Genomic DNA, 26572 nt, shown 5'->3' with positions numbered 1-26572 from the left:
CTTCCTTCCAATTCGGTTTTCAGTACAAAACATTTAATTAGACTTTTATTGAACTCGTTTTATCGTTATTTCTTATATATAGTCTTGATCTCACCAAATCTTCTGATCTACAGCTGGTTCCTCTATGTACTCTTGTTTTTTCGACCTTGATTATTGACTCTTGTGTAACAATTTTAAATAGTCTGTTATTGATTTTTGATTAAGTACTGGTTTTGCATATGCATCTTTTATGTCCAAAAAAAACCATTACATATTCTTAATCAATATGTCAATATATTATCAATATGTCAATATCAATAGGCCAATCAGTCCCGTTTCTTTCTTATTCAAGACATTTTCTCCATAAGAACTTACTATTTTGTTACTATTCTTTCTTCCAGTACTTTCATTAAGGTCTCCTATCAATATAATTTCTTTCCGACTGTTTACATTTTCTAGCGTTTCTTGTAGAACTTCTTCGGCTGATCTTGTTCTTCTCCTAGAACTACTATCTTGTAACAAATTAGCACGGAACCATAAAGTCTTTAGTCTCATCTAGTAGCCTTGAGTATCGGAACGGTGCTGCTTTCTGAGCAAAATTAAAAATCCTAACTAAACAGAAAAGTAGCAACCCATCTCACCTTGTGGAGAACAACCAAATCATTAATTTCAATCAGCTAAAGGCCTATGCTTTCAAAATCCATCTATAACACATATTTACCTCCCCAAACAACCACAGATTTGACTAAAACTTCCGTGTAAGCACTAAAAGAGACATCTAACGAAGCATACAATCTAAGAAAATCTTTCAAGAAGCAGTAGAGGATGTTAAAGCCAAAATTCGAATTACCGGAGAACGTATCAGTCACATCAGATATGTGGACGACACGGTAAAATTCGCTGATAGTTATGAAGCCCTCCAGAAGTTAATGAATAGAATCACAGAAATGAGTCAGAGATATGGACTTTCAATGAACATTAAGAAAACAAAATGTATGATGATCCCCAAGAAGGAACAGCAACTTGAAAGAATCAGTGTAAATTGTCAACCAATAGAAAAATTTAAAACATATTTCTACGAACGTCAATCAAAATTGGGACCGTTCCAGGTTAGTACGATATTCTTTACGATATTGTTTATTTTCTATACTGTTGTATGAAGTTGAGTCGTGGACTCTTAAAGACGCTACCTGCAAGAAAATTGAGGCTTTCGAAATGTGGCTCTATCGTCGAATCCTGAAAAAATCCTATACCGATCACCTTACTAATCAGGTCATTTTATTAAGAATACAAAAATAAAAGAGTTGTTGACGACAATACAAACAGCGAATATCAAATACCTCGATGATATCGTGAGGAACAGCAAAAGATATGGGTTGCTACAATTAGTTCTATAGGGAATCCCAAATCTTTTCAGAAGAAGAACTGACCTTACCAGATACACATTCTTTCTAACTATCAATGCATGCCATATCAATATCTTGTATAAATCTTAATTGATTATCACATATCTCTGTTTCTACTGTATTTGTCGATTAGTTTTTTTCTCCCGTTACATCTCTCACATTTTGCCTTGATGTTTTATATAGACCTTTTAAAATACTGCTTCTTCATTCATCTTACTTTTATACTACTCAGGTAATTATGGTAAACCATTTTTTTCGACATTAAATAAAAAAGAAAATTAACTTTGGTAAAAATATTTTATTATCATAAATTTTACAAATTTCGACTCAATTTTAAAATAAAAAGTACATAAAATAATTCACCAACCTCCTTACATATTTTTTAATAAATTTAAAAATAGAATAAAATAAAATTAATCCATATCAACAATTTCACAACTGTGATACTTAGAGCTAGTCTCCAGCCAACTCTCCACGTCGTTAGAAGTTAGATCATCTGCAGATGGACATTCAGTCAGGGGCTCCATTTCACTGAGATAGCAATTTTGTGGCATACCCGTATTTTCTCGGAATTTGTTTTTGGATACTTCATTGTAGAATGAATCGGGATTAAATCCAATGCCTGCAAAAGAAATAATTTTCTGTAAATTGCATTAAGAGGAATATTTTAGAGAAGTCTGGTTCGAAAAACCAAAATATTGAATATACTGTATTGTTTTTCTTCTTTTTGATTTAAATAAAAAGACTGATATGTTTTTATACACTCTTATGACAAATCAAGAAATGGAAAAGAAAAATATTTCTAATGTGTGTTAAATTTATTTTCTAGCTGAGCGCTTTCAGCTTACAAAGCTATCCTATGGTGTGATTGCATAAGAGAAGATCATATTTGGTGGCTCAACTCTAACCAAATTGTCGGGTTCTTACACCCGTATTATAAACCAATTTTATTAATGTGTTTTTTGTGGAGTACAATAATCTGTCTTTTATGTGTTTTTAGGGAAGTAACACCTGTATAGTAAGTAAGTGTGAAAGTATCAAATTATATACAAGCAGCACAACCCGAAGATCTAACGATCGGAACATATACTTTCGAAGGAGTAAGAGAGTTTATATACCTAGGCTCACAAATTAATCAGAATAATCCAGTAAGTGCAGAAATTATCAGACGGATATATCTGGCAAATAGAGCCTATTATGGATTAAAATTTTTTTAACAACAAGCCTAGTTACAAAAAGAACGAAACTAGTGATATACAGAACTCTTATCAAGCCCATTCTGACCTACGCGTCGGAAACATGGACGATGACAAAGAGCGATGAAGAACGTTTAAGATGCTTTAAACGTAAAATCCTCCGGCGTATCTATGGAGGAATACAGGAGGACGGATTATGGCGTAGGCGCTATAATTTCGAACTTTACCGCCTGTATGACAAATTTGATATTATTAGGTCCATCAAAATAAACCGGCTGCGGTGGTTAGGTTACATAGAGAGAATGAATGAGATGGAGCCGCCAAAACATATTTATAACCAAAGAATAGATGGAGTGAGAAGGAGAGACAGACCCAGAGCACGATTTAAGGAGCAGGTGGAGGAAGACTTGAGAATGTTGGGAGTACGAAACTGGAAAGCCAAGGCGAAGAATAGGAGATAATGGAGACTTATCCTTGAGCAGGTCAAGACCCACCATGGGTTATGGAGTCAATGATGATGATGAACACCTGTATAAAGGAACATTGTGGATTTTTGTAAATAACTTATTTTGCAAGTTTTTGATTTGATTTTGTTAATCTGTCCATCCCACCTTAGTTATTATTGTTTTATATTTCCCATTATTGGTTTGACATTTTTCTCCCGTTTATGTCTTCGTCATATAATATATCTTTTTCTTCTCCCTATCTTTCTTAAATCTCCATTGCATTTACTTTTGTTTCGTATTTTTTCGTATATAATCATAAGAAAGAAAATTTTGCCGGCAATATTTTCGACTGGTGTGAAAGTTTGTTGCCGCAATTTTGCAAATAAAATTTTGACTGTTAAATCACGAGACATCAGTTGAATGATTTTGTCAAAATTTCATAAGAGACAATTACCAAAAGGCAACAAACTTGAATAAAACCACAAGAAAATTTTTCCGGTAAATAATTTTCTCTCGAATGATATTTTATAAGACTATTTCACGAGACAATTAATGCAGCATATCAACGAAACAAAATCTTTATGTATTTGTTAGCAATATAAAATGTACAATTATTATAAGCTGTAGTAGTTTGTCCATTCTTTTCTACCAAAGCATGATTTTGAGTATTATTGACTTGTAGCATTTAGGAACTCGAAGGTCCAGCTTTATTTGTTGTTCTGCGATTTTCGATCAACTTGTGGTAACTTTAATCCAGCTGCAGATATGGTTTTGGAGAGCTTGCATTTGAGTGACCTGTTAATTTAATTAACTCCTGTCCAGAAACACCTTGCTTGAACAAGGCTGACTTAGCTAAAGATCGATGAGAATGGTCTGTTATTTTACGTTTTTTGGTGTCTATTCCAATTTTTTTAGCCAACATTTTTGTCCAATTAGATATAGTGTTGATTTCAAGTGGACAGTTTTTAAACCAAGATCCATCCTTTCGGTTGGAGTGAACGGTAAGAAAGAGTCTGTTTGATAAAATCTTTGGTCCCCTTTTTCTATTAACTTCAAAAATAATCTAACTGAGCATACATTTTCGTTTGATGAATTTCTTACTATCCATTTGCTGCTTACAACTTTTTGAAACGTCTTGATTTGTTTTGGAAAAAATGCTGTTATATTCAATTCGGCCCGTAAATTCTCCCCTAACATCAAATTCCTTCTGGAAAAAGTGAATCTTGCAGTTTACGGCCTCATTGCCTCTCCAAGCAAGTTCAAATGAGCAAAGGTGAAAAAACTTTTTTGTGCTCCATCGGGGGTTTCCTCATTGTAGCTTTGGATAATTTTTAATAGTTCTTCGGTAGATAATGCCTTTGAACTGAATTTTGCACATTTAAAAGATATATCTGTGAAAGGGTCGATTTTTAAGCGGTACTCCGTAAAATATTTTTCTTGTACCATTTTTGCTGTAGTATTCCACATTGACTTTACAAACGACTCTTTATAGTATTCGTCGTATAGTGCTAGTTTCATTCTGGTAGTACATCTTTCAAGCGTTAAATTTCTTACCCGTAGGAACTCCGAAAATTGGGCCAAATAGAGCTTCTGGACCTCTGCGTGTTCAATGGGATATTTTCCGAAACCAATTTCTTTATTTCTTCACCTGACTGGCATTGAAATCTTGATTTTTCGTCTGGTTTCAATATATCTGTCCAAAATTGATTACGTCTTAATGATCTTTGTCAAACTGACAACAATAGAATTACCAGACACATTCGTGACGGATATGTCATAATTTTGTCACTGAGAAATCATGGGCAGAAATGAGAATCATTTGTCAGTAGGAAACGTGGCGTTGCTATGACATTTCATGAGTTAAAAATAGTCTATTGAAATGGTCTGTATTATTTATTTCTTGCATGGGAGCTATACAAAATTAATGGACCACGTTTAATATAAGATATCAAGGAAAAAAAGTAAGAAAAGAAATATATTTTGATTAGACAAAAAACTGGAAAAAACTTTTATACTGCAGTTTGAAAATAACTGCTATCATAGTTTTATGTTAAGTTAATGACTCGATATAAAACATTTCATTTGACAATTGGCAAAAAGCTATACGTGCTAAAACAAAGAAAAAAAATTGTGAAGACATGCATTTCCAAAACCAGTAAAGTTTTCTGAACGAAAGAAAACCGAGGACTTTTATATTTGTCAGTACTATTTAAACTAAATTTTAAAATTAAGATTTATATAACAGTAGAAAAGTATTTTACAACTTTTCCTTTCAGAAAGCAAATATAAACAATTGAAACGCTAGAGAGTTTTTTGTAAAGAATTGTATAATACTCTTTCTAAAATAATTTCGTACTGATTCCTACTTACCTCCGTTAGCCTTTTTTGACCGAATTGGAGATTTGTACTCTCCCCCTGACGTTAACGAGGACGTTATACTAGGAAGTCGAATATCCAGATGAGAACCTTTAGCTGTTACTATTTTATTATTCATGGCGTACAATTTGGTCGCGATATCACGTGCTATTAATGTTGTTAATAACGTGGCTATGTAGTTATCCTTAACAAATAAGTATTCCAAAGCACTCCGCTGCCAATACAGATATCTGCAAGTGCTAGCTGCCACTATAGAGACCTGTAAAACAATAAACAAAGTATATTTTTCAGTTCACACATTGAATTACCATTAGCTATTTTTATAGAAAAAAAAAAACTTTCATATCATATTAAATGAAGAAGTCGCTGAAGGAAGTAGCAGAATAAGGTTAAAGAGGAGCTGGTGATGGTTAGATAAGAGATGTTTAGTAAGTTAGTACTTTTAAGAAAAATTTACACTGCGACTTGTAATACGACTAAAATCTACTGTATCAGTCTTTTCTTGCCTTCTGTAAAGGCTTCTCAATTGTTAAAACAGACCACTAGTCCTCTTCCTCCTAAGAAATGCAGCAAGCACGTATATCTAGTCACTTTATACAAGATGTTTAAGGTATTTTGGGATTCGTTTCTTTTTTTTTTATAATTTGACGACAAGACAGGTCTAGGATGTTAATATGTCATGGCTACGTAGTATTCGTCAATTCTACTGAAATCTACAGTAAATACCTACTTTTGACAAGACAATAAATGGTGGATGCCTGCGCAAAAATGCTCTGCATCTTTAACAGAAACAGAAGGTTTTATGTTAGATAAATTATATCCTTCCACTAAGTGTGTTTGTACGTTCTTCCTCACACAACAAAGGTATATAAATATTCTTGTGTCTTTTTGTTTAAATTAACAATGTGATAGTGTTATGCATGTCTGTGAAGGAAATTAATATTGTTATGACTCAAGATAGGATCATGTATAAGTAGGGAATCACATGATAAAAGCAAAGAAAATGACTATTCTTACCTTAAATTTATCATCGACTGTATTTCTGCTTGACTCAAATTCTGGTGAATCTAAAAATTCACACGGAAGAATAGGATGCAAAAATTGGTTGTCAGACAATACATTGACCTAAAAAAATTTTTAAATTATGTATATAAATTAGACCTATATTCTGTCGATTAGAGAGTTAAAGCCCTCTTAAATCTTGGATGTAAGAGCACTAACATCAGCAGAAATAGCAAGGGATCGTAAATTGGTAGTCTGCAAAATCCGAATGGAAATACATAAATGTGAAAACAACACACCAGAATTCACCACAAAGATAAAAGTTAAAAGCTTACAGGATGACTTCACAAGATACCTATTCTAAAAAAGAATAACCGAAAAAAGCAGAAACACATATCACAGAAAGTGAAGGAGTCGAAGAAAGCTGGGAAAAATTAAGTATATCTTAGCCTCCTCCAAGAAAGTTCTTGCTGAAAGAAATATAAATAAAAATAAATCGTTCCTAAGGCGAAGAACTCCATGGTTTTGTACAGAAGTGAAGGAAAAATGTGAACAAAAAATAAAAGCTTACCTGAAATACATGACAACCAAAACACAAGAGGCATACCATAATTACAAGACAATTAGGAACGAAACACATGCACTTGTAAAAATAAAAAATGATCACTGGGAACGCTTTTCGAAAGAAATGGAATATGATTTTTACGGTCTGCAAAATTAAATATGGCGCTTCATAAGAGGTCAAAGAACGAAGGAGAAGGAACTAATAGAACCAAAACACATAGAAAAGGATACGGGGATTGACCACCTAAAAAAGCTCTATGCAGAGGAAGAACAAACGACGCTAGAACCGGAAACACCAGAAATTACCACAAATAAATATATAAATGTACAGGAAGTTCGGAAAATACTTGTAAACCTGAAGAACAGAAAAGCAGTAGGTAAAGACGGGACACCAAACGAATTACTGAAATATTGTGGACCAGTAATGACAGAACAATTAACAACATTAATCAATAAAATTATTAAACACAATAAAATACCGTAAGAATGGAGAACGAGCGAACTAATTCTACAATTCAAAAAAGGAGATAAAAAACAGCCAGAAAACTATAAAGGTATAAACTTGTTAAATACTACGCTAAATCTTAACATTTTACTAGTGCTAATAAATTAGAGGATAAGTTTAGCAGGTGAACAACAGGGTTTTCGTAGAGGAAGATCGTGCACAGATGCAATATTCGTTATAAAGCAAATTACTGAGAAATCACTAGTATAATAGACCAGCATTTCTTTGTCTGATTGACCTAAAGAAAGGGTTTGATAGAGTAAGACTCAAAGATGTAATCCATCTTCCGTATTATAGAGAAGTTCTCCTGAATATTATAAAAACTATCGAAAACTATTGTTTACTATGGAAATAGGCAGCGGAATAAGACAAGGGAATTCATTGAGCCCAATGCTCTTCAATTTGATCATGGATGGAATCATCAAAAGCGTTAACAAAGGAAGAGGAAACACAGAAATAAAAAATACTCAGACGACACAATATTAATAGCCCAAGATGAAGATAGTCTGCAAAGACTGGTCCACAGATTTAACATAAGAGCAAAAGAATTTAATATGAGAATCTCATCTCAGATAACTAAAACGATAGTAGTCAGCAAAGAACCAACCAGATGTAAAATAGAAATTAATGGCATCAGTATTGACTGGCATATAATAACACTATATGGCGAAACAGACAAATTAACACTGAGATAAAGTTAAGAATTTATAAAGACAGTGTAAGACCAATAATGACATATGCCTTAGAAACAAGACTCGACACAGCCACAACGCAAAAGTTACTGGAAACGGCCGAGATAAGAGTACTGAGAAGAATTACAGGAAATACGCTGGAACATCGAAAGAGAAGTAAAGACATTAGAAGAAAATGTAACATACAGTTACAAATTACGTATGTAGAAAATGCAAATCTAGAAACAAAAACAGTAAACTGATGCTAGGTTAGGTTTCTAGAAATACTAAAATGTAATTGTTAATCTAAGAAATGGTTTTTTAAACAAAATAGAGCACTGTAGACTTTAGGCGTCTATAGTTTAAAATTTTTTTAATCTACCCCGGATTGGATAATAATTTTGCAATAAAATTATTACGCAAAAACTATACAACCGATTCTCTACAAACTATACAAAATATTTAACCAACTCAATTTAGCACACATTTCAGTTGTTTTATTAAAGTTTTTCTAGGCGGAATATACAGGCTATAAATTATGTTTAAGATATCAAAAACATTTAAAGGAAAAACTCCAATTTTTACACTTTTTTCCCAATTATTGCTATTTTTTAAATGGTAAACATTAAATTTTCAATTTCTAGGTAATCAAATATTATGTAAAATTAAAAAACCAAACCTTTACCTTCTCTAATTTTGTTTTGGAAGACATTATTATTTACTCTCAATAAAATTGTACTTTCAATAATGTTCAAGGAGTATAACTAAATAAATAAATAAATTATTGACTCTTCTTGTTTTAGCCTAATACTAATGATGCAAATTAAAAAATATTTCAAGTAAATTATTCCAAAGAAGTTTTTGTGATGAGAAAGTACGCTCCTAATTTCCAAGGCTAAGAAACATTGTTTTAACGCTCTTCGCGTGTATTTGTGAGCTAAATTTAGCTTCCATTTTAAAGACAGGAAATTGCAATCTTTATCGAAAGGAAAATCGATCTTTATTAAAGTTAAAATTCATAGTTTTCTATTCGAATTAACGATAGCAATGGATTTGTTTATAATTTAATAAACAATTGGAAAATTAGAGGAAATGATGTTTTATAATGGAAAACTAAATTATTAATTAACTTGTGACAGTTAAATCATAAGAGGTGTCCCAACTTAACATATTGTTGTTAAAAAAATATTATAACACAATATTTCAAGAGTATGTTTGCCTCCTTTGATCAGTACACATTAGTTCCGGTCTTGGAAAAATTAGCGGGAAAGAAGACCCTGTTGAGCTTGACTCAAGTCTGACATTGCAAGGAGACATGAGAAGTGTAGCATAAGTAGTAGATGGCAACATCGGTGGTGAAATACCACTACTTTCATCGTTTCTTTAAAAGGCGAAACGTGTGCATCGTTCGCTGACGAGGCGGCGACTGTCACGGTATTCTTGAGCCAAGGGCACGGAGTGACGTTTCGTCGCGATGTGTCGTTCGTCGGTTTCGTGGTTCCGATAAGGTTTGTCACTACATCTGTCAAAGAATAACGCAGGTGTCCTAAGGACAGCTCAGTGAGGACAGAAATCTGTGTAGAGCAATAGGGCAAAAGCTGGCTCGATCCTGATGTTCAGTATGCATAGGGACTGGAAAAGTTACCACAGAGATAACTGGCTTGTGGCGGCCAAGCATTCATAGCGACGTCACTTTTTGATCCTTCCATGTCGGCTCCTTCTATCATTGCGAAGCAGAATTCGCCAAGCGTTGGATTGTTCGTCGTGAGACAGGTTAGTTTTACCCTACTGATGATTCGTCGTGACGATAATAATCCTGCTCAGTACGAGAGGAATCGCAGGTTTGGACATTTGGTTGACGCACTTATTCGAACTGAACCTGACCTGAACGCCCCTAAGGCTGTATCCTTTCTAGTCAAAGGTGGCAACAATGTATCTTACAGTTCCAAGAGTTAAAAGGCTCAAATGGCTGTCAACATGTATTAATGGCAAGAAAAAATTGTGTGGCTTTTTAAACCCTTTTGACACTTTCTACTTAAAAAGATGCTGACCCCTGTTCTAGATAAAACATAAATTAATGAAGGGGATTTTTTAAGATAAATTTAGCAAGATAAACAGGTTACAAATACTCGACAGTTGTTTACTGAAAGTTTTTCTATACTCTACTGGATTAAAATTATCACCAGAAAGAAAACAAAAACCGCAGAGGGAAAAATAAATAAATAAATAAATCAACAGAGGATAGTTCTTAGCTCTGAATAGTCAAAAAACACTGTAAATCGCCACACTGTGTGGGCCCCGAGGGGTAAGGACAAACTAAACCATAACAAGATTTTTCTATAGACATCCTACAAAAAAAACTAACAAAAAACATAAAAAACGGCTTCGGCCAACAGAAAAATTAACAAAACACTAACAAAAACCGGCGAAAGCCAATAAAAAAATAAACAGAAACAAAAAACCCGGACACGTAGGGCCTAAACTCTTGAGAACCAAGTCTCCGAACCGGACTTAGTATTGAGCGGTGGCTTGAGGCTCAAGCAAGCAATTTTAGTTTCGCGGATAAGTCATTAAAGGATAAGAGGAATAAAGCGATTAACGCTAGGCTGAATTTGAATCGGTTAGGGAACCATGTTGGAGTACTATTACCCAATACTCCCTTGTGCCCCTATCGCACATCAGAGTGCTAAAGTGGGGAAAGGGATGGTCTGGAGCATTGGAACGTGGTGGAGTGACTCCTATCTTACACGAGTAAATGCACCTCGCTCCAATGAATTGTTACACCCGAACGTCTCTCTAAGGGCGAACAAGTCTCACAAGCTGGGTTAAATTAAATTGCTTGCTTGCTTGGACTAAAATTTCAAACTGGTAAAGGTCGTCGTTTCATTATCGCATGTGTTGAAGAAGGTGAAGGATGTGTTTGTTGATCAAGGCTTGATAAAATTTGTTTCACCATGAAGAAATGACTTCTAAAGGTTTTCGAAGATTATTCTGGTCAAATGTGAAATTTCCCATCGATCAATGCAGTCGTAGTTATTGACAATACATTTACGTTTATCTTTTTTTTTGTTACAAAATAGTCTACTTTTTAGTATAGATTTTGTCTATTTTGGTCTATACTTTGTCACAAAAATACGAAAAGCAACAACTTGCATGTATATGACTCGTTTTGCATAATTAAAATACAGTATTCTAGTAGATCACCCTTTATTATATTTGTGCTTCCACATGTTCTTCATATTTATATCGAAAATCAATTACACTCGTATCACTTAAGGATACGCATGGTTCGCTAATTTTAGCAGACGTTTTGCACGCAACCACAATTAGGAAAAGATCCAAAACAGCCACAAGCGATAATTAAAAGCAATTACTATCATGTTATAAGAGCGAGTGGCACGTTAAAATCTAGTTAAGTATCGTGACGATAATGTCTTTCAATGTTGCGAATTTACTGCTTCATATTCGAAGGTAAAAGAGGAAGTTAGATCTAAATTAGACTTTACAATATTTTAATTGAACTTCTTTTGTAGAATTTCTATTTTTTTAATGTTTATAAATGGAGCAAAAGCTTTGTTTAATTGTGGTTGGTTACATCTTTTGTTGTTTATAAACAAAAGTGTTTTGCAGAAGGGATAAAAGAATAACACATAAAAACATCCTAAACATTTATAACATTCCAGAAATAGAAAAGTAGGTTATGTAAAAACTTTTCAAAAACTAATATTAAAATAAATATATTGAAATTAAAAAAATTAGATTGCAATAAATCATGTGCAAGTAGAACAGAGCGAGAAGTTCAACCGTCACACAATTAAATACCATTTATCAACATTCTTAACGACATTTTAAATTCAAATAACACTCTCGTTAACCTAGTTTTGTTTTTAAAAGATTTTTTTTTTATTTACTAGGCAAAGTATAATTAGCTGTTATCGCTCCGCTAATAACCTTATCATAAACGAGGAGGTCCTTAGACGACTGAACCAAGCAACACAATTGGTCAATATAATAAAGAGAAGCAAGCTGGAATACTTCGGCCACATTATGGAGATATCCTGGAAAATATTAACTTTTACATTTGATCATTCAAAAAAAGATCCAAGGTAAACGTGGTGAAGCATAACGTATGGCTTTATCGCCAGCTTTCGCTATTCTGCCAATCTCCATCTTATACATTTCCATTTCTACCAATTGCCTCGTCTACTTCAACGTTACACCATTTCTGTGAAATTTCCCTCTGTTCCTTCTTCCTATCAGATGCCATTCTATAATTTTGTTTATATATCGGCAAGCGATTCCTAAAATCAAAAATGGCTAGACACCCAAGAATTTTAAAATGGAATGCCAATAGCCTTATGAAACACCACCAAGTATTGCAAACTGTTCTTGATATAGAGAAGATTGATGTGTGCCTTATCGTTAAAACACACTTTACTAAAGACTCATACATCAAGTTTACAGAATCTCTGGTATACTATACTATCCACTCAGAAAACACAGCCAAAGGAGGAAGCGCAATAATTATAAAACAGAGCATAACAACATTAGGAGATAGGATGGCAAACAGAAGAAATACAATCGTCGACTGTGAAAATCAAAACTAATACCTTTAAACAAGTAGTCTCAGCTATATATTGCCCGCCAAAACATAAAATACAGTCAGATTTGTATACAACATTTTTAAACTCCTAATTAAGTAGATTCATTATCGGAGGTGATTACAATACAAAACTAACTAAATAAAGATCAAGGTTAACCACCACTAAAGGAAGAGAGCTCGCAAAAGCCTGCAGACAATTGAACCGTGAAGTAGTATCGACTGGAAAGCCAACCTATTGGCCAACGGATCAGAATAAAATTCCCCACCTGATTGATTTTTTCATAATTAAGAATATTGCCTGCAATGTATTGAGCGTTGAGAAGGCCTAGTATATAAATTCGGATAATTCCTGCATTTTACTTACAATTAATGACCAAATAACATGGAAAGAGATCCTCCTAGATTGGTTAATCCAAGGACAGATTGGCAGAACTTCAGAGGTGAACTAGAAGACTTAGTTAATCGTTAGGTCCCTTTGCAAACTAAAAATCAGTTAGATGCAGAAGTTAAATTGTTTACCAAACAGATTCAGCAAGCAACATGGAACAGTACTCCAATCATCCCTATTAAGACAGAAGGAAAAAATGATAAAGAAATTGAAAATCTGATTTCTGGAAAAAGAAAATTACGTCGCTAATGGCGACAAACCAGATCTCTCAATGACAAGACAAGTTTAAACAATGCGTCACAACATTTTGAGCAAGAAATACAACGCATCAAGAATGAACATATCTTTGCAAGTTAACAGCTGAAGAAATTAGTGAATATTCTCTCTGGAAGGCCACCAAACGGCTCAAAATACCTATACTATATAACACACCAATCAAAAACACTGACTGAAGCTGGGCTCGAATCAATGCTCAAAAAGCCAGCTGCTTTGTACATCTTTGTACATACAACATCTCGAAAATACGTTCCAACCAAACAAACAAATGACTTGGCCAAAGTGAATAGTTTTGAACCAGATTTCTTGGAAATTAAACCTACTAATACCAAAGAAATTGCGAAAGAGATAAAAGAAAATATCGATCAAATATTTCATTATTGCCTTTACTTTAAAAAAATTATAAAAAAAATACTAATAAAAAAACTAAAGAAAGAGAATATCATCTTCAAGGAAAAGAGAATAATCCCGCCACATCAGTTTAGCTTTAGAGAGAGTCATTTAACGATAGATCAGGTACATAGAATCACCAACATCATTGAAAAGGCGCTAGAAGGAAAACAAATGTGTTTGAGTATAAGAAAAAAATACAAACAAAAAAGTTATTTGTAAAACGTTAGTAGGAGGATAAGTTAAATATTATATTTTTTTATGCGATTAAGCCTTAGTTATTGGTTGTGATTGTGATGAAAATCACATTTTTAAATAACTAATATTTGATATATACTCACACAGCCAGACACAATTTTTTAAAAACAGATACAATACAAGCATTACACAGGGATTACACTCTTCTCGCCCAGGGACCGATCAGGGCATTTTTATAAACGATAAAAGGTAGGCCTCGGACAGATAGGTATACATAAATTAAGGAAAGACATCAGGTATTAACAAAGGTGGTTATATGTGTATATTCGTTGTTCTGACGAAAGGCAGCAAACAATCGTAAATTTCTTTTCTGTCTAAAGCAAGAAGATGCAGTATATTATATGGGCTTTCAATGTTTAATTTTTAAAGTCTTCTGAAAAGCTTACTAGATTGAGTTCTATATTTTAAACGACCAAAAAAGATGTGATCCAGGTCACCGATTTTATTACAGGCTTCACAAAGATTACTCTCAAGTATTTTTATTTTAAACAAATGTGCGATAACACGCGTGACCAAACTTAATTCTGCTGATAGTAGTTATACTCTTTCGACTGTAATCGTATTCATTGTACCAAGGTTTTCTCCTTAATTTGGTTTCAAGTCTGATGTAAAGTGTTGGATTTGTAAAGCTGTACTCTTGCCATAAATAGGACCAATTCTTCATCATTCTCTGTTTTGCTATGATTATTTGTTCATCTGTGGCGTAATTTATTTGTTCTCCCATTACTGTGATTTCTTTGGCAATTTGATCTGCAATTTCATTGTTTGTTATTTCTGCGTATGCTTTGACCCAGGAGAATTTTATGTATTTATTTTGATCTTGTAAATGTTTAAGTATTGCTTGGATGCTAAAAATTGGTTGTATTTGTGTTTGATTTTAAAATTTTAAGAACGGAAGGTGAATCGGAAAAGATTATAGCATTCTGATCCTCTTCCTGATGAACATATTCTAGTGCTTTTATAATTGCTATTGCCTCAGATGTGAAAATAGATGTGTTTTTGTTTAACTTATATTTTTTCTGTAACCTTTAGGTATAACGAAAGCGCAACCTGTACCATCGGTGTTTTTTGACCCATCAGTGTATTATAGTGACGTAGTTTGGATGTTCCTCTAAAATTTGATTTATGACTATACTATTAAATGATGGTAACCCCGAATAAAGGAGTATATTCACATCACAGGAAACAAAGTATCAAAATCAAAGTAGTCGGTCCCTACCTTTGTTTGTGGTTTTAAGGTCACATTTCTTAATCCATCACAAATAGAAGAAGAGTGTTTATGAATCCAAAAAGGCTTAGTTAGGTCGTATTCGTTTAACTTATATATACTGCTAATGAATGGTGACTTTTTCTTTAGCGACTTAATAATCATTTTTTCAGCTGAAAATGATCTTCTCAGTTCTAATGGAGGTTCAATTGCTTCAGCTCTTAATGGTTCAACTGGTGTAGATTTCATTGCTCCCAGGCATATTCTGAGTGATTTGTTTTGTATAATATCCAGCTTACGTAGATTTGTTTTATTGGCTGTTCCATAAAGTATATAACCATAATCAATTATTGATTTTATGTAAGCTTTGTAGAAGGTTAGACCTGTTTCAGGTTCTGCACCCCAAATTTTGTTATTGGTTACTTTATTTCAAAGTTGACATGTCTGACGTAGATCTGGTAAATCACAATAAAAATATAAATAAATATATAAATAAAAAATAAAAATATCACAACTATGATATTTTTTACACAAACATATAACATGAAACACACAAAAGCAGTCAGAATTTGATATTCCTATGGTAATAACACCAGCCTCAAAATGTGTTTTAGCTACTAGGACTATTGGCCTAGAAGATCTAGGTCAGACATGTTAACTTTGAAATAATATACACTTTGAATGTCACATGTCAACACATGTCAACTTTGAAATGACATAACCAATAACAAAATATTTGGTTATACACATTTCTAAATAATTTGTATAAAAAAATCTTTTTTTAAGAACGTTTTATGGAGTAAAAATCCAAACGTCAAATATTATTTAATTAAAAATGTGATTTTCATCACAATCACAACCAATAATTGTGGCTTAATCCCATAAAAAACATAATATTTAACTTAACAATGCCAAAAGAAAGTAGTCTCAGAATAGGAGGATAGGAGGATAAGATATAACTTATAACTATGCACTACTTAGAATTATATGGAAAAATCGGAAAAAAAAACAAATAGTGTAGAAAAGAAATTTAGGAAGAAGTGAAAAGAAAAAGATTGCGTGAAAATGGAAACTTATTAAGCACAAATTGACTGCAACAATTGACCTGGACACAAAGAGAAGGTGAAACATTATTTATTATATTAATATATTTTTTACTTTATGACACCTAAAATTTACTAACTTACCTTTCCTGATAAAAGTAGTCCTAATCTATCAGTTCTTGTTAGATTTTGTACGGCGTATGCCTCACCAGCATGTAATGACATAATCTGTGCAAAATCGGCACCTACCATTCGTTTAAATTGCAATCGGTTAAGCTAAAACAAAACGGTACTATACATATACAGATTTAACAAAAAGATAATAATTTCTAATCAAAATTCAAATATTTCTTTGTCTATTTTTGTAAAAAAAACTACTACGATACAATATTATATTAGTCATTACCTTAAACGGCTCAAAGAGGGTGTGGTAAACTTCTTCAAGCTCTGGATCAAATTTCACTGGTCTTAACTGGTACAAGATATGAAAAACTTGCGCCATATTCATCAACATAAAAGCAAAATTCCATGTGAAGACATCAGGGGCACATATTACATTCCAAGCCCAAGTTGAAAAAAGTATTAGACCTGAAAAAAAAATTATAAAATGTTTTAAGACTATATTTTCATAACTACTCTATATGAATGTATTTTCATTATTTAATATGTGTGATCACAACATTAAGAAAACAGAATAAAAGTCTTCTTATTGCCCCGTCTCATTTTGAAGGTGGGCGATCCAAATGACAATTGTAGCTTTGAAAACTGCTGCACGAAAGATTTGTGCGGATAAGCGCTCAAACCATCTCCTCAGGTCTCAGCAATGAGTACTGGCGTTTTCCTACTGATTTTTCTACAGAAGAAAATACTGAACGCAATTTTATGAAACAAAAAAAGTAGTAAAAAGCAGAAAAAACAATTTTTGCACACAAAAAACACAAAAAGATATATAGCTTCATGGAAAGTTCAAAAGCAAGGGAGGCATAGAAAACATTGAAGAACTTTAGACATGAAAGTGTAAAATAAAATAAAAATACAATAAAAATGCACGAATGGGTAAAACATTACTTAGAGTTATTGTAGTAATAAGCCATTGGAAAAAAAAGAAGAAGCGTGACTTAGTACGAGGTTAGAACAAAAGATGTAGATTTTAGTTTGTGTACATTTATTAAATATAATGTTTAATAATTAATGATTCTTACTACCTGGCGCAGTCAGTAAAAGAGCTAAAAGTACAATTATCCAGAATGGAAGAAAAAATGTCAGAATCCACTAAATACGAGGGAAACCATCGTGAAAATTTTAGAAGGTTTTACCAAAATTTTGAAATGTTTCTCATCGCAACTAAGTAAGATTACAAAGCGGAGAGAGTAAAAATTGCTTTGTTTTTAAGTATGATTGGATCGGAAGGAGTTGATATATTATATATAACATCCTCAAAATACCAGAACCAAATAAATTTGATAGTGTCGTATCAGAATTTAAGAAGTATTGTGCTCCCAAAAAAAATAAAACATATGAACGCTTGAATTGAATTAAATTGAATTGAACATATTAATTGAAATTAAATAAAATGTATCGGCATCTAAGTAATATTTATTTATCTAATTTCAATTACTAGATTGTTTTTTCAACCAAATATTATTTTGTTTTATTTAGTCAATTTTAAAGTCATATTTAATAATCACACACATTTAATATTGGCATAATTGCTGTACATTCTGTACCAGACAGCACCCTAATACGGGTTATTATATTTTCAGCATTTATTTTACCATCTACCGTTGACCTGAAGATGCATAGCAAATTATAGTATGCGAAACTGGTCGTTAGTGGTAGAATAAATTGATTGTAAGTAAGTATTATCCTTATTTCTTTTTACCTATTTGAAATGAACTCACACAGGAAACATATTCAAGATTTGCAGATAAATTTGAGTTTAAATTTAAAACCAGTAGTCCTCATTACCCTCGATCGAATGGTTTCGTTAAGAAGTTTGTACAGATATCTAAAACTGTTATTAAAAAATCAGATGTGGATTGTTCTAATGAACTATCGTAAAACTCCTATTACCGGTGTTAAGAGGTCACCAGCTGAACTTTTATTTGGCAGAAAACTAAGTTCGTTTTCAACAAATTACTATTTGTTTAAAAGCAAAATGATAATATCAAAGAAGTTAGGCCAAAATTAGAAGAAATAAATAATACTGATAAGGAGTATTATAATGGGCAGACGATGAATAGGCCTGACTATAAGAAGGTGAAAATATTTTATATAAAGACAATAACCAATGGAGTTCGGCTATTATAGTTAATAACAATGAGTCTCCAAGGTCTTATTTGATTGACTGTGGAAGTATCTTGGGTAGAAATAGCTATTATTTGCGTAAATCAAAAATTGAGCATGATCATGATATTAAACAAATCTGAATTTAAGTGACGACAATGATGATACACCTAGTTGTAGTAAAGCTCAGAGTTCAGTACAGAGTGTGATACTGACAAGAACTTGAGATACTGTTGCAGTATACTGTGAAAAAAGGGAAAAGGGGAGATATAGTAATAAGCTATATATAGATAAGTAATAATATAGAGGTTAGAACAACAAAAGATGTAGATTTTAATTTGTGTACATCTATTAAATTTTATTTTTAATAATAAATAAGTACCTATTATTAAATCTACTACAAGAAAAATGATATCTATATACTACTATAGAACACAAACTGCAGATATATCTGAGGACGAAGATTAATAAAACGAAATTGATGAGATATAATTGATGAAATATGCAAAAAAGGAAAAATATTAAATGACTAACTTTAATTGCAAAATACAATAAAAAATCATTATACAGAATAACAACAATAACAATAACAAAACAAAGAATATTGTCCCGTTTTCTTTAGATTTCAACTAACAATGATTTAAAAAAATCGTTGCTTACCTAAGATCAACCAAGAATGCATGAAGAGCACACCTCTTTTCGAGCATGTTGAAGAATATGCAAGCACAAAACAAAAATTGGCGAGTTGGTACAAAATATGCTGAGGGTCTTTCCAATAATCACACCATGGCCACCAAGTTTCTAAAAAAAATTAAACATTTTGAATGGAATTTGAGATTAAATCAACAAATAAAGAGCTGAAGGACCAAAATCACATTTAATATAATCTTTTATTTACAAATTTACATACTTTTTTATTTATATTCATAAACTATTTTTTTTTTATTTTTAGAGGTCTTAGGTTTTTATATTGAGCAAATATTTCTGGTAAACTCAAGAAAGAATAGATTAGAATTTCTTAAACTTAAAGCAAATTTTGAGCACATAAACAAAAACATAACAAGCACTCACCTGATGGAATGTGGTATGAAATATTTCTTTCTCCAGTAGGCCATGATGAGTTTATTCCAGGACCAACATATAAAGTATGTGATCGTTCTTCGTTGGGTTGAAGACCACTTTCAGCATTGGAAGGCATTTATTTGAATAAATATCTGGTAGTATAGTCCTATTATATCCCTATTTTCACAAGTCAGTCTGGGGGAAAGGAATCAATAAACTGCAGAGCTTTGGTTGAAGTTTGACAGTGTAGATGGCGCGACCAAAAGTTGAAAAAGCTGTAATAGTATTTTTTATATTATTTCAACATTTAAAACATGTATTTATATTTATATCAAATACTAAACTTTTATTATATAATTTTTAATAATTTAAATTAAATTTGAAATAAGGAAATCAATAAACTTTGGCTGTACAGATGGCGCAACTATATATGAAATAAAAAAAATTTGTATTTAGTTATTATAATATTTTAGTATTGTATAGACTTGTATGTTTAATGCAGTGCTATACTTATGTTCTTCTAAATTTTCACAATTAAAAGTAACAGAAAGAAATGAATAACATTAGGGCTTTAACTTCATTCAAATATTGATCAAATAATGAGGAAATATTTTCGCATATAATATCATAAAAGAGAAAACATTGCCAAATGTAGCAATATTTTTGACTAGTTTGAAAGTGTATTGCCTGGCAATTTTCGCGAATTAAATTTTGACAGTTAAATCACAAGACACACAAGACACAGCTGAAGATCGATGAGAATGGTTTGTTTTTTTGTTTTTTGTGTCTATTTCAATTTTTTCAGCTGACATTTTTGTCCACTTAGATACGGTGTTGATTCCAAGTGGACAGTTTTTGAACCAAGATCCATCCTTCTAGTTGGGGTGAACGTTAAGAAAGAGTCAGCAGTGTGAATAAAAAATAAGTGTTTACTTTAAGAATTTAGTTATAGTATAAGTACAATCTTATTAGATTCAGCTATGAGTTTAAGTACATTCTGAAAAATTTATGAATAATATTTTGCTTATACTTATAAGTGTTTACTAAAAAATTTAAGTTTAAACAGGAAACACAAATCTAAAAAAAACTTATAAAAACCGGCCGTATTCTATTTTTGTCAACAGATTTTTCAGTTTACTCAGTTATTTATTACAACCATTAGCAGACACACGTTTGTAAAAGTGTTAAAAATGAGTTCCGAGTACGACAATGAATCTCTTGACTCCGAAGTCGGTGAAGAACAAAGTGGCAATTTGCGCTTCATAGAGGCTTTATCTAATCACAAAGTTTTATTTGATAAATCGCAGTTGCCATTAATAAGTAAAAAATAAGGAAATTTCCTTAATTAAAATGCAAGAATCGGCGACAACGGGATTGAAGCCATTGGAAAATGTAGAAATGCAAAAACCAGCGAAGACAAGGCACGTTTTAGTCAGACCTCCTCCTCCTTCCTCTTATATTACAACATCAAAAGCAAAAAGAAATAAGCTGGAAGGGCAAGAAACAGATAAGACTGCAAAATTATGCACAGCAGATCTACAAAGACTGGTTCTTCTTGCGCAGTTAAAACTTACGCGCATGCAGATCGAGCGAGAACAACTTTTATTGAACAAGCTACGTCAAAGTCTACCCGAAACCCAAGGTCCCGAAAGCGAAGGTCCCGAAATTTCTTTATATTTAGATAAAATATATACAATGTTATAAATTATGAAATATGATATATTTTTTAAGGTACACACCCTGTATATTTTTATTTGTTTCAACAGTTTTTGAATATAATTTTGAATTTATAACTATAACAATTTATATAATTGAATGTTTAGTTGGTAAATTAAATGCTTGATATCTTCTCTCCGTTGGAGTCCCCTTCTCATAACATTTTCAGTGTCATTTTCTAAATTGTATTGCTCTTCTTCTTCGTCATTCATGACATCTTCTTCTTCATCGACAGGAAGTGGATCATATAAATACTTTGATATATTATGAAGTACAGCACAACTAATAATAACAGATGCAACTCTGTCTAGTTTTACTCTAACCATATATTGCAAAATTGGAAACCTTCTCTTCAGTTGGCCAAAGCACCTTTCGATTATGACTCTTTCTTTCTTGAAAAGTGTGTTAAACGCAATTTCTTCACGAGTTTCGCGATTTCTGTATGGCGTCATCAGCCAACGTCTGATTCCATAACCAGAATCACCTAATAACACCATATTATGTTACTGTTGTGTACTGACCCAGGCCACTGAGCGTCTATGGAAGTAAATTCTTCTTTTGCATTACATGTTGCCTGTACATTAATGCTAAAGTAACCTTTTCTGTTATAGTATTCGTCTCCATGCTCAGATGGTTTCGGAATTCTTATATGTGTACAATCAACAGCACCAAATGCACAAGGAAACTGATACTTGGCACTCCACTCTGGTTGTGCTTCAGCAATGTTATTTAAAGGAAAACGTAACCAAATATGTGATTTTTGAATTATTTTAGTTCGATGAACACCTTCATCCTTGCCAACTCCAATTTGAAATCCAGGATCACTTAAAAATCGAAGAAATATCTGCATTTTTTGTCTGGGATTTAATGCTCCTCCCCTTGTTTCTCCAGTGTCTTCAAGGGTGCTAACCACTCCACATTAATTCTCGAAAAACGATATAAATTATGATATTCCCCATCCCGACACTCACTTCGTTGAGAATAATATTTTCGACGTCTGATGTTCATAAATTGAGCCATTTTTAAACGTGTTCGATTGAAGTTCTATACAAGACTAATTTTTAAGCTGCACATTACCTGGCTTGAAATTCAAAGTTGTTACTATAAAATTTCAGTAAATGCTGTATTTTATTCACATCTAAACAAGCTTTTAATACAAAAAGACAGAATATACTTAAAGCAAACAGAATACACTTATAAGTTTAATCTACGACTTAATATTGTTCACCAAAAAGTTAGCTTTTGCTACGTGTCCCCTTTTTTCCATTAATTTCAAAAATAATGTAACTGGTCATAAATTTTCGTTTGATGAATTTCTTACCAGGACGTTGCTTGCCAAACTTTTAAAACCGCCTTGATTTGTTTAAGAAAAAATGCTGTTGTATTCAATTCGGCCCGTAAATTCTCCCACAATATCAAATTCCTTCTGGAAAAAGTGAATTTTGAAGTTTACGGCCTCATTGCCTCTCCAATCAAGTTCAAATGAGCAAAGGTGAAAAAACCTTTATAGCACAATGGTTGTCTTCGGTGGATAATGCTTTTGAACCGAATTTTCTTTTTTCTTGGACACTTTGAAGCTGCCTCCGCTTGATATCTCTGGCCAATCTTGCATATTTAAAAAATATCTCTGTGAAAGGGTCGATTTTTAAGCTGTATCCGTAAAATATTTTTTTTGTACAATTTTTGCTGTAGCATTCCACATTGATTTTACAAACGACGCTTTATAGTCTTGCCATTGCCTTTTTTCATGTTAAAGGCATAACCTCGAGAATTTTTGCTAGTTCTATGGTAGTACATGAGTAAATTGGGTCCAAATAGAGCTTCTGGACCTCTGCGTGTTCAATGGGACATTTTCTGAAACCAATGTTTTTATTTCTTTACCTAACTAGCACCCAAATCTTGATTTTTCGTCTGGATTCATTATATTTGTCTAAAATTGATTACGCCTTAATGACGTTTGTCAAACTGACAACAATAGAATTACCAGACACCTTCGTGACGGATATGTCATAATTTTGTCACTGTGAAATCACGGACAGGAAGGAGTTTTGTCACTAGGAAACATGGCGTTGCTATGACGTTTTATCAGTTAAAAATAGTCTAGTGAAATAGTTAAAACAATATTAAAAGTCAAACTGCTACAAATGCTTCAACCAATAAATTTAATACTGATTATTTCGTTTATTGACATATTTTCCCATAAATCTCCTAATTTATCGGAAAATTAATGTTATTTATCAACCCTTTTGCGGATAAAACATCTGGCAATACTCTGAGATATATATCGAACATTTTTTTCGAAACATTAAATTTTCAGTCGTGTCGAATTTCTTTCAAATAGTTGTAGAAGAGTTAAAACCCTTTTCGATGTATGTCGAACGATATTTATGACTTATTTTACGGTTTTATCGACGCTTCGATGAAAAAATGGGGCGCCGATAATTCTTTTGTATAGAATTCATGGGATGTTCCGTAGTCTTTGCTATGATGTATCGTTAAATTAATTCACTACAAGAAGTATTTTATGATTACAAGAAACATATATCTACCAATAATTTTGAAGTTTTTTGATCAGTGAAAAACAAAAACTGTCACAATTAAAAAATGTATGTAGAATAGTATAGAGTCGATCATTTGTACTAAAGGCGGCTGTAAAGAGAACTATGAAGTACTATCATACAACCAACTGGTCGCCAGATACATCTCTGGAATAACTAACAAATCATCTTAATACTATTGATGAATATATATTAATGAATTTTTTCGTTCCTTCATGCATAAACAATAACTACAATAACTATAGTATTACTAACGAAACATGTTCTGTATTTCACTTAAATTTACAAAGTATTACTAATAAGGTAGATAAATTAAATGCATTTTTTAAAGATAATAAGTATGAGATTTTTTGTGTTTCGGAACACTTGTTAAACTCTGATAATTTACAAAGAATAAACTTAGACAATGTTCAACTTTTTCCTTCATATTGTAAAGAAAGTAGACTACATGAAGATGTAGCTATCTATGGTTCTAAACATGTTCAATTTGAGCTTGTTGATTTAAACAGATTTTGTGATCCATTGTTATGATATCACTGTTTTTAAAGCTAAATTATATGATTTAATTGCCTTTGCCTACAAAAATTATGAAAAAATAATGATAGTTGGGGATATTAACATAAATATGGAAGTAAACACAGGGCATGTTTGTGAAATACGACATTTCTTAACCATGTACGGCTTAAAACATTTGATATAAGCGCCCATAAGAGTTTCACTTACTTCGAGCTCTTGATTTGATAAAATATTTACTAATATTAATGAACTCAATTTAAATACAGGTGTGTACGATCCTGTAATATCTGATCATTAAGGTATATTTGCTATTATAAGTAGTTTAAAAAATGTGTCTACGATTATAGAAGACTAAAAAAAGATTAATTAATAAAAAAAATATTAAGAACTTTGTGGAAAAAATTATATTCATAGATTGGACTGTGTTTGACGATATCCACTGTAATTCAACCAACATGACAGAGCTGTTTATGGGATATATGTATAAAGAATACAGCATTTGTTTTTCTTTAAATAACGTGAATAGCAAAAAACGTGCTATTCATTGGTTTAATCGCAAGAAACTTCGAAATGTAAGAAAACAACTTTACGATTGTAAAGCATCTTATAGGAAAACACATACTACTGACAATTGGATTAAATATTATCAAATGCGAAAGAAATACAAGCAAATAATAAAAGCTGAAAAACGTACTGTTTATGCAAACATACTACACAAATCACCTAACAAAAGTAAGACAATATGGAGTATTGTTAAAAAAGAAACCTATAAGGAAACTACTACGTCCAATCTGAACTTAACACCAGGAGAAGTTAACCAATACTTTACGAATGTATCAGATATTATATCGAAATCAATAGGAAACTCTAAACATGACATAAACTACTACACACACTCAAAAATGTTTTGCATAATGTAATATTTTCAAAATTATCCACCAAATCTAGTGCCCTCTATTTTTTTTTTAACAAAATATTTTATTATATGTATAAAATTGTATGTTTAAAAAAAAACAATAAACAAAATTTAAAGGATTAACAATTTATTATTATTATTTATAATATGTATTCTAAATATATTTTTTTTCATTTGTACAGATATAGGAACTAATACTTAATATGCCGTATTTCCACCTTTTGCATCAATGCAAGACGGAATGCGATGTCCCATGCTTCTTATAAGTGTATTCATATAGTTCTGGTCCATGGTGCCCCATTCTTCAATCGCTGCTATTCTAAGGTCTAGTAGTGTCCTTGAGGGTGGCTGCCGGGACTGAATTTTTCTTTTGAGCATATCCGATCCGTGATCAATGGGATTGAGGTACCGTGAGCAAGGTGGCCATTGTAATTTGACGATATCTTCTGTCTCTAAAAAATCTGCCACATGTCTCGTACGATGGGGAGGCGCATTGTCGTCCATAAAAATAAATTCTGGACCAACAGCTCCTCGCCACAAGCGTACAACAGGCCTAAGAATGGTATCAATATAAATTTGTCCATTCATGTTACCAACAATAGCAATTAAAGGAGTTTTATTATTTAGCATGATGCCGCCCCAAAACATTATGGAGTCACCTTGATATGGGACTCTTTGGACAGCTTGGTTAAGTCTATCCTGTCGATTTGGGTTCCTCCAAATCCTAATTCGGCGATTATCCGACAAAAGGCTTATTTTGTTTTCATCAGAAAATAATACGTTTCCCCATCTGTTGTCATGCCGTTGAAAATGTTCATTGGCCCATTCTAGTCGAGTCCTTTTCTGCTCTAACGTAAGCTTTGGTACAAATAATGGTCTTCTTGTAAATAAATTCACTGAATGTAACCTGTTTCTAATAGTCTGATCGCAAATTACAATATTATGAGCTCGCTGGAGCTCTCTTCTAATAGCTGGGACAGTCATAGAGGGGTTTCTCTGGGCAGTTAATGTTAAATAAAGTTCTTGGACATTGGTAGCAATTCTGGCTCTTCCGCTTTTTGGACGATCGCTAACAGAATTCGTCTCTCGATATTTTTTCACAATCCGAGACACATCACTCTGATTAACTCCAACCCGGACAGCAACGTCGACTTATGTGTGGCCTTCCTCAATCAAAGTAACGATTCTAGCTCTGTTGAACTCAGATA

The 26572-nt window shown here is 32.5% G+C and overlaps 1 protein-coding gene across 2 annotated transcripts; it reads right to left on the bottom strand.

Annotated features, from left to right (window-relative positions):
- Nucleotides 1-1692: 1692 nt before the first annotated feature.
- On the bottom strand, nt 1693-19933 carry LOC140450055 (popeye domain-containing protein 3-like). Of its 2 annotated transcripts, XM_072543484.1 has the most exons (7): nt 19668-19927; nt 19257-19397; nt 16717-16898; nt 16455-16586; nt 6421-6528; nt 5398-5662; nt 1693-2007 (listed from the first exon to the last, which is right to left on the bottom strand). In XM_072543484.1, the coding sequence occupies exons 1-7, from the start codon at nt 19792-19794 to the stop codon at nt 1799-1801; spliced, it is 1164 nt and encodes a 387-aa protein (XP_072399585.1). In that variant the 5' UTR covers nt 19795-19927; the 3' UTR covers nt 1693-1798. The 2 variants fall into 2 exon arrangements, with proteins under 2 accessions (XP_072399585.1, XP_072399586.1); XM_072543485.1 differs by lacking the exon at nt 6421-6528 and having other exon boundaries at nt 19668-19933.
- Between the last annotated feature and the right edge of the window lie 6639 nt (nt 19934-26572).

The sequence above is a fragment of the Diabrotica undecimpunctata genome, chromosome 9 (genome assembly GCF_040954645.1).
Source record: "Diabrotica undecimpunctata isolate CICGRU chromosome 9, icDiaUnde3, whole genome shotgun sequence".
NCBI lineage: Eukaryota > Metazoa > Arthropoda > Insecta > Coleoptera > Chrysomelidae > Diabrotica > Diabrotica undecimpunctata.
This window is presented reverse-complemented; position numbering and strand designations above follow the sequence as displayed.